Source organism: Perissodus microlepis, chromosome 17 (genome assembly GCF_051167445.1).
Source record: "Perissodus microlepis isolate ML-2025 ecotype Zambia chromosome 17, ASM5116744v1, whole genome shotgun sequence".
Taxonomy (NCBI): Eukaryota; Metazoa; Chordata; class Actinopteri; order Cichliformes; family Cichlidae; genus Perissodus; species Perissodus microlepis.
The window spans coordinates 25,921,912-25,936,206 of NC_140477.1; the positions used below are offsets into that span (position 1 = coordinate 25,921,912).

A 14,295-nucleotide genomic window follows, 5' to 3' on the forward strand; every position below is an offset into this window, starting at 1 on the left:
AAAATGTTGGCTGTAAAGATCTAGATAGATATTTTATTTTATTTTTTTAATTCTATTTTGCAGTTTTATTTTTAAAGTCTTGGTGAGTGACTTTTTTTAAAAAATAATTTGGCCTACCCTTTTTAGTTTTCTTATTATTGGCAATAGTGAGAAGTGTTATTTTTGGGTTAGAATATATCTGCTATAGGCAATCCATTAAGGTAAATGTCATGTTGTTACTTGTTATAATCTGATGAGTAGCATTTCATTATTATTATTATTTTTTTTTTTTTTTCAGTTTTGCCCATGAGTGATTGACATATTAAGGTGGTCAAGGGGGTTTGCATGCCTCAGTGACCCTAAGAGCTAGACCAGCAGAAGCTAAGCCTTCAGATGAGACATCCTGTCACCATGGCCTGTGGCCAGCATGGAAGGGAAAGACTCAAACGCAGATGCAGTGAGCTCAGAATTAACACAAGTGATTTATTTGGTGAAACAGCGACAACATGGTTCAAGTACAGTGAAACGAATTTGCAGTTAGTGCGATAACTACTATTTACAACTTTATACAACACAGGGGAATGGTACAGGGCGACGAAGGGTCTCAGGAAAGGGGTCATTGGGGAAAACTTGGGAGCTGGTGGTTTCCCAGGGCAGTACGACACAGAGCCTCTAGAGCACAGGGAAAGTGGGGTTAGTGATTGAGCATGAGCTGTTTGACAGAGGAAAATGGCAAACTTATAACTGGGGAGCAGAGAGAAACTATATTCTGAAACAATATCCTGAATCTTTCCTTGAGTGTATTAGGGTACCTGGGTCATTGACCCAGTGTTTTCAGTTTGGTACCTTTATGTGTTCTCATTTTTGGTTTATTACTGTGAAGGTTTTGGTTTCTGTTTTGCATTTCTCTTTTCCCCAGTTCTTCTTGGTGTGTGATTTTGTAGTTCTTAAGTTTGGTTCCATACTCCCTCTGTTCTGTGTCCAGTCGGTGTCTGTGTCTGCCCTGGTCTCTCGTCTCTGTTCCCTCTGTTGCAGTGTCTGCTTGTGAGTCTGTCTCTGTAAGTTCATTCTGTGTTTCCTGTTTTACTTTGAAAGTCCGTGTCTCATGTTAATGTGTCTGGTTTTGCTTCCTTTGTCTCATCAGCCCTGATTTGCCCCAGCTGTGTTCCTCTCCTGTCTCTCATTCCCTGATTGCTCCCTCTGTGTATTTTAGCCCTGTGTTTTCATTTGTCCGTGTTAATTTGGGTTGAACCCAGGACTGTACAGGCGTTGGCTGAATAGCAGTGGTGTTCACCTTGGGGTGTCGGTCAGAACACACAGGACGCACAGATAAAGGTTATACCGTCTTTACTGTGATTCCTCAGCTTAACAGCACAGTACAGCAACACAGTAATGCAACCGCAGGCTTACAGAGTGGTGAGGGGTGTGGGTGTGTGGTCTGTGAACAGAACATATACAGAATACTGAATGTAATAAACATCTAAGTCATGAATTATGATGCATTAGCGTTCTTCGAATCTAACCAGAACTACAAATGGGAATTCCTATATGAACATCTACATGCATGAGTTTCATACACTACTCCCAAACCCTTACAGTACATGACATTGATTGCCAATACACCCAACAACAATATATCACAAACACCAAATCGTTTAGCTTACAGCTAGCAGGTATGTAGCATAACAGGTAGCATTAGTAGCATGAACTAGCCACATAGCGAACAGGTTGATACACATTGCACTTCTACATCCACTAAATGTCTAATTGGCATAAAAGACTAAAACTGTCCTTTCCAGGCATGGCTCCACGTCTACTCACAGTTCTTTAGCGACGCACACAACTCACACCGTGTGTAGACATCCCCTGCAGAGTCAGTCTGCTAGGTGGCTCTTGCTATGTGTTAGCTCCAACTCTGATCACTGGAACATGTGCTCAATAGTGCAACTGTGCTCTCTCGCCACAAGGGGGCTCCCCCACACAGCTGACAGCCTTTCCAACAGTCCGTGTTGCGATCTACCCTCATCCTATGCTGTGTGTTCTGCCTGTCAGCCTGTTTGATTTTGTAGTTTTCAGTGTAGTTTTTGTTTTTCTTACAATAAATCCAAGTTTGAGTTTACCTTCTAGAGAGACCGGTGATCAGCATCGTGGAGCACGACGTCCGAGCGGCATTGAGGAGAGTGAACACAAGGAAAGCGGCGGGGCCAGACAGCATCACCGGCCGTCTGCTGCGCTGCTGTGCTGACCAGCTAGCAGGTGTGTTCACTTCCATCTTAACGAGTCCCTGGCGAAGTCTGTGGTCCCCACATGCTTCACAAGATCCACCGTCATCCCTGTGCCCAAGAACAGCAAACCCTCATCCCTGAACGATTACCGGCCAGTTGCACTGACCTCGGTAGTAATAAAGGTGTTTGAGAGGCTGCTGAAGAACATCATTTCCTCCTCCATCCCAGACACCACAGATCCGCTCCAGTTTGCCTACCGACCCAACAGGTCCACAGAGGACGCCATCGTCCACGTCCTGCACACCACCCTCAGCCACGTGGACAAGAAACAGGGTAACTATGTGAGAATGCTGTTTGTTGTTCAGCGTTTAACACAATAGTGCCCAGCAGATTGTTCACAAAGCTGAGGGATCTGGGACTCAAAAGCCGTCTGTGTGCATGGGTGTTGGACTTCCTCACTGGCAGAACTCAGGTGGAGAGGGTGGGTAGATGCGTCTCTAACAGCATCACCATCAACACAGGAGCACCACAGGGATGTGTCCTCTCGCCACTGACCTGAGTTGAAGAGCCCCCGAGTTGGCTTGATTTCTATATTGGTTAGAATTAAGATTATTTTTGTTTTTCCAGTTAATGAGGACTTTTTTTTTTGGCAATGCATAGTGCAGTGAAAACCATGTGGGCTATATTCTTTTCTAATCTAAGTTGCCCAACAAACACACTAAAGGGGAAGTTGGAATGTTACATTTCAGACACTTTGATAAGTCTTCACATATCTCACTCCAACACTTCTGAGCTGGTGGACAGAATCAAAAAGTGTGGATGTAATTGTCCGGTGTATTGGCTTGACAGTGTGAGCAGTTGTTGGAGGACAAAAAGACCATTTTGAACATCCGATAACCTGTATAGTGTACTCTATGTAATATTTTGTATTGAATTAACTGAAGACCGGGCTTTGTAATTAAATGAAAGGTTTTTATGCATACCTAAGTGTAACCATGATTTACATCAGCCGTTGGAATGTGCTTGGTGCATTGGTAATCCCCTGTGGCATCCGATTAAACTCCCAGAATGCTAATGGGCAGACAAAGGCAGTCTTCGCTTTATCCTTCTCCTCCATTTCAATTTGGTAGTATCCTGACTTGAGGTCTAGCACTGTGAACCACTTTGATCCTGCAAGTGCGGAGAAGGTGTCTTCCAGTTTAGGCAGAGCATAAGCATCTTTGATTGTTTGCAGATTGAGTTTGCGGTAGTCAATACAAAGACGTACACTGCCGTTCTTTTTGTGCGCAACCACAATTGGAGAGGCAAATGGTGAATCGGATTCTCAGATAACTCCGGAGTCAAGAAGTTCTTGCAGGTGTTTCCTTACAGCATCAAGATCTTGAGGATGAATTGGTCGTGGTCTTTGCTTGAAAGGGGTTGGATCAGACAATTTGATTTGGTGTTTAACGTGTTTAACGGTCCTGCCAAAATCCAGATCGTGTTTGGCAAATACTTCAGGAATACTGTTGAGCTTTTAAACAATGTGTTCTTTCCAGTCTGAAGTTAAAGGGAAATCTCCAAAGTTGTATTGTGGTTGAGATGGAGGTAACAACTCTGTAGACTGGTCTGAATAATGGATGTGACTTCCTGGAAGGCACTGATTTCTGCAAAGATAGCTCGAGCTGGAATGTGGATTTCATGGTCAGACTCATTACTCACTACAACAGTCAGAAAACATGGCCGACGTTGAGGTAAGTCCACAAGGCAGGTTTTTACCATGAGTCCACCAGGCAGAGAACTGGAGGTGGGGTGTTCCAGAATAACTGCTATCTCACCTTGGAATAGCCTTGTGACCAGGCATCCCTCAAGGACAGTGGTTTGGCCGGCAGTAATGGTATGTGGTTGGTCTGACTTTAAGATTACAGGAGCATACTGGTCGTTTGAATTCTGGACATGGCGACACTGGAGAATTTTATAAACTGCAATGTAACCGGAACCAGTTGTCAGGAATGACTGCTCAGGGTGGGTATCACAGTGTTTGCTGTAAGCAACATCAAGAGTGTTGGTGCCAACAAGTATCATTGGGTATGATTGCTGGACATCAGGCACGACAAGGACAAGTGTATCTACATCAATGGATGAACCAAGAAAATCAGCTGGGAACGTCATGTTAATCTCAATGTATCCCAGGTATGGTACGGCTTGTCCATTTGCTCCTTCTACTTCCAACAGATCATTTAGTGGTTTCATTGGGTGGTCTGAAAGATAAGTATTATAGAAGGAATAAGGAATGGTAGTAACCTGAGAGCCAGTATCAAGAAGACAGTTGAAATGGTTGCCCTTGATTTGAATTTGTCCTGTGCTTTTGGTCCCCACAAGCCCTTTTGGCAGCAATGGAAATTTGTTGTGCATTATGGTATCCCAGAACGGTTGCACAGTGACCAAGGCCCTGACTTTGAATCCAGAATCATCCGAGAGCTTTGTGAAATGGCTGGGATCCACAAAATAAGAACCACTCCATACCATCCAAGAAGCAATCCTGTTGAACGGTTTAACCGAACATTACTGGATATGCTAAGAACACTGACAGCTCAACAGAAATGTCATTGGAAAGATTTCGTAAAGCCCCTGGTGCATGCATACAATTGCACAAGAAATGATGTTACAGGTTTCTCACCATATGAGCTCATGTTTGGCCGCCAACCTCGCTTACTGGTGGACTTAGCCTTTGGACTACCCCTTGCCAAAGAAGGATCAACATCCCACACACAATATGTGGAAAAACTAAAGTTCCACCTGGAAGAAAGTTACAAGCTGGCCATTGAAAACTCAGAAAAAGTGATGAAACGTAACAAAAACAGATTTGATAAGAATGTCACTGCATCACAGCTGAATGTTGGAGACAGAGTTCTTGTGAGGAACGTGCGGGTAAGAGGCAAACACAAGCTTGCAGATAAATGGGAGTCATCTGTGTACATTGTAGTGAAGAAAGCCGGCAATCTTCCTGTGTATACAGTTCGACCCGAAGGCCAAGGCAAGCCCCTGAGGACTTTACATCGAGACCTCCTACTGCCCTGTGGGTATTTACCACCTTCTGAAAATGAAATGCTTGCTAAGCAAAAGGGAAAAATGCCTGTGTTACCTGTGTCTCCTGTACATGCTGCTGCTGCTTCTGCTGCTGCTGCTGCTGCTGCTGCTGATGATGACAATGACAAAGGGGAACTCATCTCATACCTACCCGTTCCTTTCTTTGCTGAACCTGTCACCTTCACAACAACCATTGACTTACCCAATACTCCGCAATCTGTTCCAGTTATCGACCAGCCAGATGTCCCTGTAGTATTGGCTACAGAGGAAGAGAACACAGAGGAACCTATACCTGTACCTGTTAAAGATGAACAAGTTATTGATAACGAAACCTTGGAAGCTGGCTTTGAGCCAGTTGAGCTTGCAGAAACCTCTCATGATGAAGAAAGTCTATCTTCTGATCCAGTTATTCCAGAACCATCCAGTAATAACTTGTCACAACACTCACCTACTGAATCAGAGCCTCTGAGTCCTGAGGCAGAACCACCCTTAAGGCACTCAACCTGCACCAGGAATCCTCCTGATCGGCTGCAGTACATCAAGCCTGGTAAGCCTCTGTTAAAGAGCGTTCAGACCTTTCTGCATGAGTTAAGTTCTGTCTTCTCCTTCGCTCTTCAAGACGATGAAGAAGAGGATACGATGCCTTCACACCTCAGCCAACCAGTCATTCGCTGCCAGCCTAGTCCATGTACGAGGACGTCCATGGGATTGGGGGGGGGAGTGTAACCATGGTACCATCTGACCCCACTTCCGCCAATCCCTTTATTGTGGCGGGAATGAACCCCGTATAAGTTCCGGGTCAATCAGCTCAGCTGCATGTTCCCTGCTCCCCTGACTGCTGTTGTCCTGGTTGGCGTTCTTGTCAGATATTGACAAATTACAGACTACATACCAGTTGACAGTGTGCAATAACCCGGCCGATTCATTCACCTTTACACCCTCTCTCAATCGACTCAACGGTGAGTTATTTGTTTGTTTTGTTTTGTCACAATTAATGAAAATGCGGAGCCGCGGTCGCGCATTCTAAAATGCCGGTAAGCTAATGCTAGGCTAGTGACAGTAAGTGCAATTACTGGTTTTATTTATTGAATATTGTTGTTTTTGTTTATTTCACTATGGCCGAATGTTGAATTAACGTATCAAGAGTTGAGTGAGTGATTTGATTTTTGTAGTTTTGTCCGTTTTGGATGTTTTTTGTTACTTTTCTGATTAAATGCCAAAACGGCCTATGAGACTTTTGAATTGAGTTAAACTCCCTTTAGATTATTGAACTTGTTGCGCAACACCTGTGATTAAATGTGTTAATTGATTAATTTTGGATAATGTTTATTAGCTTTGATGGGACCCATGAGAATGTTTTTGTATAATAGTATTTTGAATGAAATTCATTATAAGATGACTATAATATGTTATGATTTGTTTGGTTATTGGTTTATTGATTGTTGTACAAAATATGGCATTATTTGACTTTGTTATTTATGGATTTATTGATTTTGTTTTATCATGGCAGTCGAACGCTGTTAAAATTTAATATTGAATGATAATTTATGTTTTTGACCTTGTTTAGGTCAGGTTTTTTTTTTCTCCCGCCATCACAGCCCTGATCAGCGCGGGATGGCGAGCCACCCGACCACCGTTACATTGCGGTAGGAATCGTGAACCTATGGACTGAGTTAAACTGTTGACACATAACCTATCACAGGTCCATGGAACTAAACTAAATCTCATACTGGACTAAACCTCATCCCACCTCCGTTTTGGAACGTAATAAGCTGTTTTGTATTGTCAACATTATTTTTGTTCACATGTATGTATGTGTGTGTGTGTGTGTGTGTGTGTGTGTGTGTGTGTGTGTGTGTGTGTATGGTGTTTTTTTTTTTTTTTTTTTTTTTTTACACCTGTCTATATATTTCGCATTGACCATAACATACATAATATATATATTTTTGAGCTCTATTTCTGTTTCCTGTGTTTTATTCACACACTCAGGCTCCGTAGCCGAAGCTACTTCTGATAGCTCATTATCTATGAAGCTGCAGTCAGAAGCCCTGGTCCTTTACCGCGTTACATAAGACGAGAAGTTTTGGTCTAAGTTGACTGATAAATCTGCTTCCCATTTTGCAATAGGAAGTGATATTGATTAATCTGTTTTAGAAAACATTCTGTATAGTTTGGACAGTAATTTGGGGGGTTATAAGAGCAAGAAATTGTACCACACTTGGTGGTGTTTGTAAGTCAACTTGACCAGGTTTAAATTTCTTTTTTTACTATGGATTTAATTTGTTGATATTCTAATAATCTTTCTCTGTTGATCCCATATTGTGTCATCTAAGAAGGTATGTTTTAGCCATCCTGAGATAAACTGAAGCCTGTTGGCTAAGAAGTAGTGTTGAAACCATATCCTGGGTAGGGTGAACGGTCCCCTCAATGGTCTTCTCATAGGGGTTTTCTGAATCGCTCTTTGTCTGGTCCCTTACCCAGGGCCAATTTGCCATGGGAGACCCTACCAAGGGGGCAAAAGCCCCCTGCCAACATAGCCCCTGTGATCCCTGGGACACACAAACCCCTTCACCATGATAAGCTTTATTTAAAAAAATGTGATTCATTTACAAAACTACTGGTTTAAAATAACATAAAACAAAAATTGCAGTTAAAAATAACAGTTAATAACATGACAGCAAATGAGAGGGGCTATGATTGTGCTTGCCTTTCAAACACAAAGAGAGGATTGTATTTTTTTTTTCTGTGTTTTAGGTCCCTCACACCTTTCAAGAGCTACTAATATTAAATTGTATGTTCTATGAATGTTTTTAGGGAGTCTGCCCCTAAGTCACCAGACACTTTGTCAGAGCTTGCATCACTGAATTTTCCTTCTCCAGATTCAGAAGAGTTCCACCTCCTTTGTGGCCTATTGCTAATGACCTTTTCTTTGTCGAAGCCATCCATCCATCAGCTGCTGACCTCCCTCCAGCGGAGTCTCCTTTTTGGTTTCCATAATGTTTAAATTATCAAATGATTACTATTAAATCACGTTCTTTTGAATTATTTTGGCGAAAGAGAAAGACTGAACTCAGAGTGGTAAAGCTGAAAAAAAATAATCTTTATTTTACATTTCTGGAAATGGAGACAGAACACACATGCTCAGGTCTGGATTTTCTGCAGCTAAATCTATATATATATATATATATATATATATATATAATTTCTGCACTACGTCACACCGACACACCGTTTACTTAGTTCCTCTTTTTTTGTGTCTGGTTTCCTGTGCAGCTCTGCACTAAACTTCCCCTTTCTAAAGTCTGTTGCCAAATCGACCTGTCACCCTCTGACCTAGTTGTTTCTTATGCCTCTATTACAAAGTACAAAAGACAATATAATCAGAAAATAAGCATCAAGAATATATATTTATATTGTAACATTACATAAAGTTTTTCTTAATTTTAAAAAGGGGAAAGCCATTCAAATTCTGAAGTAAAAAAAGCTAAATGAACATTCTCCAAGTGTGGTGATTTCATATTTATTATCTGGGATGCTGAAAGACTTTTCTTCTTGGTTGCAAACCTGCCTAAATTCATATTAATTATTACTTCCATTACAACAATTAATTTTGGTTCTTGTGACATGATATGTACTACTATGTGATCGATAAGCATTTAGGAAGCTTATTTCTAATCTTATCAACCACTCCAAGCCCTTTAGACATTATAAAAATAAACAAATAGTTAATGCCTGTTAGAACCACTAAAGATCCGAGGACAACATAATTGAAACCTGATAACTAGAAACAGAGATTACATTCGTTTAAAAAGAATATATAATTCAACACATCCCCCTTCCTTTTCAATTATCAAAATTTGTATATCTATTAGGGAAATGTACTAGCAGTTAGAAAAGCCAGCAAAAAAACATTAACTTTCTTAATAATGAAATATTGTTGAATAGTGTGAAATATATCATTTCATTAAAGAAACTTTGAAATATCTTATAGGTACGGTAATTCATGTAGAAAAACAATTGGTTGCATTAATAGTTTTATTAGGGTGAAGAGAGTAAAAGTCTACATTCAGGGGAAACCAGAGTATCTCATCTTAAATAACATATGGTTAATATATTCTGTAATTTTATAAATGTTAAAAGTGGGGCCATGTGTTACCATCAATATGATTGAGAAAATTCAAGAAAATAAGTGACAGTCGGGACAATCATAACATTATACAAAACAAATATACTGCCATAGCTTTCTCTATTCCCCTTGCCATCAATGGGATATTTCCAAAGCAAAAAAACAAATCCCATCATACTGTCTGTTGAAAACTTTATCATGGTCATAGTTGTAATCCTTTGGCTTTTTTTGGTTTAATTACAGTGACTAGTTTTAGAAATGCTGTTATTGAATCACATATAACAAAAATCCCAAGTAACTAGTTTGGTTGTCTATTTCTGTATGTATATTTATGTTCCTATTATTGCACACTATTAAATTTTTTCAAGACATTTGCATAATGAGTTTAATAAATAGATAAATATATTTGTGGGTAAATATTAAATAGATATTACACTTTATAAGTCACAAGGGTAATTGTTTGTTAAATAGTTATCCATGCTAAGGTTTACCCAGACCCTTTTACTTACATCTGAAGTGAATGAAACTTAAATCCCAACTAAATAGGAAAAGAAGAAGTAAACAGTAACATAAAAAAAAAATCATCCTTTCACAGTTTTAGTGTTTTTATGGGGTTTCCATCCATAATTTACCATTTAATAGATGGCAAAGACAAAGAGTGCCACTAATAGAGGGATTACATTCATTCTGACAGAAGATGCGTGACTTGTTGTCGTTGTGGATGATATAGCTGTTGAAGGCATTTTAGTGGTTGTTGTTGCAGCTGTTGTCATGGTTGGAGCAGCTGTTGGTGGTGGTGGAGCTGCAGTTGTTGTTGTAGCAGCAGTTGTTGTGGTTGGAGCAACTGTTGTTGTTGTTGTTGTTGTTGTAGCAGCAGTTGTAGTGGTTCGAGCAGTTGTTGTTGTTGTTGTTGTTGTTGTTGTAGCAGCTGTTGTTGTGGTTGTTGCCACGGTAGTTGTGATTGGAGCAGATGTTGTTGTGGTTGAAGTAGCTGTTGTTGTTGTTGTTGGAGCTGCAGCTGATGTTGTTTTAGAAGCAGTCGTTGTGGTTGGAGCAACTGTTGTTGTAGTTTTGATTGGAGCAGCTGTTGTTGTGGTTGGTGCCACAGTTGTTGTGGCTTGAGCAGCTGTTGTTGTGGCTTGAGCAGCTGTTGTTGTGGCTTGAGCAGCTGTTGTTGTGATTGGAGCAGCTGTTGTTGTGGTTGGAGCCGCAGTGGTTGTGGTTGGAGCCGCAGCTGTTGTTGTTGTTGTTGCCATTGTAGTTGTGATTGGAGCAGCTGTGGTTGTGGTTGGAGCAGTTGTGGTTGTGGTTTGAGCAGCTGCTGTTGTGGTGGTTTGAGCAGCTGCTGTTGTGGTTGGAGCAGCTGTGGTTGTGGTTGGAGCAGTTGTGGTTGTGGTTTGAGCAGCAGTTGTTGTGGTTGGAGCAGCTATGGTTGTGGCTTGAGCAGTTGTTGTTGTGGTTGGAGCAGCTGTGGTTGTGGTTGGAGCAGCAGTTGTTGTGGCTTGAGCAGCTGTTGTTGTGGTTGGAGCAGCTGTGGTTGTGGCTTGAGCAGCTGTTGTTGTGGTTGGAGCAGCTGTGGTTGTGGTTGGAGCAGCAGTTGTTGTGGCTTGAGCAGCTGTTGTTGTGGCTTGAGCAGCTGTTGTTGTGGTTGGAGCAGCTGTTGTTGTTGTTAGAGCAGCAGTTGTTGTTAGAGCAGCAGTTGTTGTTAGAGCAGCAGTTGTTGTGGTTGGAGCAGCTGTGGTTGGAGCAGCAGTTGTTGTGGTTGGAGCCGCAGTGGTTATTGTTGGAGCAGCAGTTGTAGTGGTTGGAGCAGCTGTTGTTGTTGTTGGAGGAGCAGTTGTTGTTGGAGCAACAGTAGTTGTGGTTTGAGCAGCAGTTGTTGTAGCTTGAGCAGCTGTTGTTGTTGTTGGAGCAGCTGTTGTTGTGGTTGGTGCCACAGTTGTAGTGGTTGGAGCAGCTGTTGTTGTTGTTGGAGGAGCAGTTGTTGTTGGAGGAGCAGTTGTTGTTGGAGCAACAGTAGTTGTGGTTTGAGCAGCAGTTGTTGTAGCTTGAGCAGCTGTTGTTGTTGTTGGAGCAGCTGTTGTTGTGGTTGGTGCCACAGTTGTTGTGGTTGGAGCAGCTGTTGTTGTTGCCATTGTAGTTGTGGTTGGAGCAGCTGTTGTTGTGGTTGGTGCCACAGTTGTTGTGGTTGGAGCAGCTGTTGTTGTTGCCATTGTAGTTGTGGTTGGAGCAGCTGTTGTTGTGGTTGGAGCAGCTGTTGTTGTTGCCATTGTAGTTGTGGTTGGAGCAGCTGTTGTTGTGGCCATTGTAGTTGTGGTTGGAGCAGCTGTTGTTCTTACCATTGTAGTTGTGATTTGAGCAGCTGCTGTTGTGGTTGGAGCAGCTGCTGTTGTGGTTGGAGCTGCTGTGGTTGTTGCCATTGTAGTTGTGGTTGGAGCAGCTGTTGTTGTGGCCATTGTTGTTGTGATTGGAGCAGCTGTTGTTGTGGCCATTGTAGTTGTGATTGGAGCAGCTGTTGTTGTGGTTGGAGCAGCTGCTGTTGTGGTTGGAGCAGCAGTTGTTGTTGTGGTTGGAGCTGCTGTGGTTGTTGTTGGAGCAACTGTTGTTGTTGTTGGAGCAGCAGTTGTTGTTGCCATTGTAGTTGTGATTGGAGCAGCTGTTGTTGTGGTTTGAGCAGCTGTTGTTGTGGTTGGAGCAGCTGTTGTTGTGGTTGGAGCAGCTGCTGTTGTGGTTGGAGCAGCTGCTGTGGTTGGTGCCACAGTTGTTGTGGTTGGAGCAGCTGTTGTTGTGGTTGGAGCAGCTGTTGTTGTGGTTGGAGCAGCTGTTGTTGTGATTGGAGCAGCTGTTGTTGTGGTTGGAGCAGCTGCTGTTGTGGTTGGGTCAGCTGCTGTTGTTGTGGTTGGAGCTGCTGTGGTTGTTGTTGGAGCAACTTTTGTTGTTGCCATTGTAGTTGTGGTTGGAGCAGCTGTTGTTGTGGCCATTGTTGTTTTGATTGGAGCAGCTGTTGTTGTGGCCATTGTAGTTGTGATTGGAGCAGCTGTTGTTGTGATTGGAGCAGCTGTGGTTGTTGTTGGAGCAGCTGTTGTTGGAGCAGCAGTTGTTGTGGTTGGAGCATCAGTTGTTGTGGTTGGAGCAGCTGTTGTTGTGGCCATTGTAGTTGTGATTGGAGCAGCTGTTGTTGTGATTGGAGCAGCTGTGGTTGTTGTTGGAGCAGTTGTTGTGGTTGGAGCAGTTGTTGTGGTTGGAGCATCAGTTGTTGTGGTTGGAGCATCAGTTGTTGTGGTTGGAGCAGCTGTTGTTGTGGTTGGAGCCGCAGTTGTTGTTGTTGGAGCAACTGTTGTTGGAGCAGCTGTTGTTGGAGCAGCTGTTGTTGTGGTTGGAGCAGCAGTTGTAGTGGTTGGAGCAACTGTTGTTGGAGCGGCTGTGGTTGTTGGAGCAACAGTAGTTGTGGTTTGAGCAGCAGTTGTTGTAGCTTGAGCAGCTGTTGTTGTTGTTGGAGCAGCTGTTGTTGTGGTTGGTGCCACAGTTGTAGTGGTTGGAGCAGCTGTTGTTGTTGTTGGAGGAGCAGTTGTTGTTGGAGCAACAGTAGTTGTGGTTTGAGCAGCAGTTGTTGTAGCTTGAGCAGCTGTTGTTGTTGTTGGAGCAGCTGTTGTTGTTGTGGTTGGAGCTGCTGTGGTTGTTGTTGGAGCAACTTTTGTTGTTGCCATTGTAGTTGTGGTTGGAGCAGCTGTTGTTGTGGCCATTGTTGTTTTGATTGGAGCAGCTGTTGTTGTGGCCATTGTAGTTGTGATTGGAGCAGCTGTTGTTGTGATTGGAGCAGCTGTGGTTGTTGTTGGAGCAGCTGTTGTTGGAGCAGCAGTTGTTGTGGTTGGAGCATCAGTTGTTGTGGTTGGAGCAGCTGTTGTTGTGGCCATTGTAGTTGTGATTGGAGCAGCTGTTGTTGTGATTGGAGCAGCTGTGGTTGTTGTTGGAGCAGTTGTTGTGGTTGGAGCAGTTGTTGTGGTTGGAGCATCAGTTGTTGTGGTTGGAGCATCAGTTGTTGTGGTTGGAGCAGCTGTTGTTGTGGTTGGAGCCGCAGTTGTTGTTGTTGGAGCAACTGTTGTTGGAGCAGCTGTTGTTGTGGTTGGAGCAGCAGTTGTAGTGGTTGGAGCAACTGTTGTTGGAGCAACTGTTGTTGGAGCAACTGTTGTTGGAGCGGCTGTGGTTGTTGGAGCAACAGTAGTTGTGGTTTGAGCAGCAGTTGTTGTAGCTTGAGCAGCTGTTGTTGTTGTTGGAGCAGCTGTTGTTGTGGTTGGTGCCACAGTTGTAGTGGTTGGAGCAGCTGTTGTTTTTGTTGGAGGAGCAGTTGTTGTTGGAGCAACAGTAGTTGTGGTTTGAGCAGCAGTTGTTGTAGCTTGAGCAGCTGTTGTTGTTGTTGGAGCAGCTGTTGTTGTGGTTGGTGCCACAGTTGTTGTGGTTGGAGCAGCTGTTGTTGTGGCCATTGTAGTTGTGATTGGAGCAGCTGTTGTTGTGGTTGGAGCAGCTGTTGTTGTGGTTGGAGCAGCTGCTGTTGTGATTGGAGCAGCTGTTGTTGTGATTGGAGCAGCTGTTGTTGTGGTTGGAGCAGCAGTTGTTGTTGTGGTTGGAGCTGCTGTGGTTGTTGTTGGAGCAACTGTTGTTGTTGCCATTGTAGTTGTGGTAGGAGCAGCTGTTGTTGTGGCCATTGTAGTTGTGATTGGAGCAGCTGTTGTTGTGATTGGAGCAGCTGTTGTTGTGATTGGAGCAGCTGTTGTTGTGGCTGGAGCACCTGCTGTTGTGGTTGGAGCAGCTGTTGTGGTTGGTGCCACAGTTGTTGTGGTTGGAGCAGCTGTTGTTGTGGTTGGAGCAGCTGTTGTTGGAGAAGCAGTTGTAGTGGTT

At 43.1% G+C, this 14,295-nt stretch overlaps 1 protein-coding gene across 1 annotated transcript; it reads right to left on the reverse strand.

The window, feature by feature from the left end:
* Nucleotides 1–8,568: 8,568 nt before the first annotated feature.
* Nucleotides 8,569–14,249, reverse strand: LOC146369745 (uncharacterized). The gene is made up of 2 exons (XM_084910738.1): nt 10,839–14,249; nt 8,569–8,625 (listed from the first exon to the last, which is right to left on the reverse strand). The coding sequence occupies exons 1-2, from the start codon at nt 14,100–14,102 to the stop codon at nt 8,569–8,571; spliced, it is 3,321 nt and encodes a 1,106-aa protein (XP_084766864.1). The 5' UTR covers nt 14,103–14,249.
* Nucleotides 14,250–14,295: the final 46 nt, after the last annotated feature.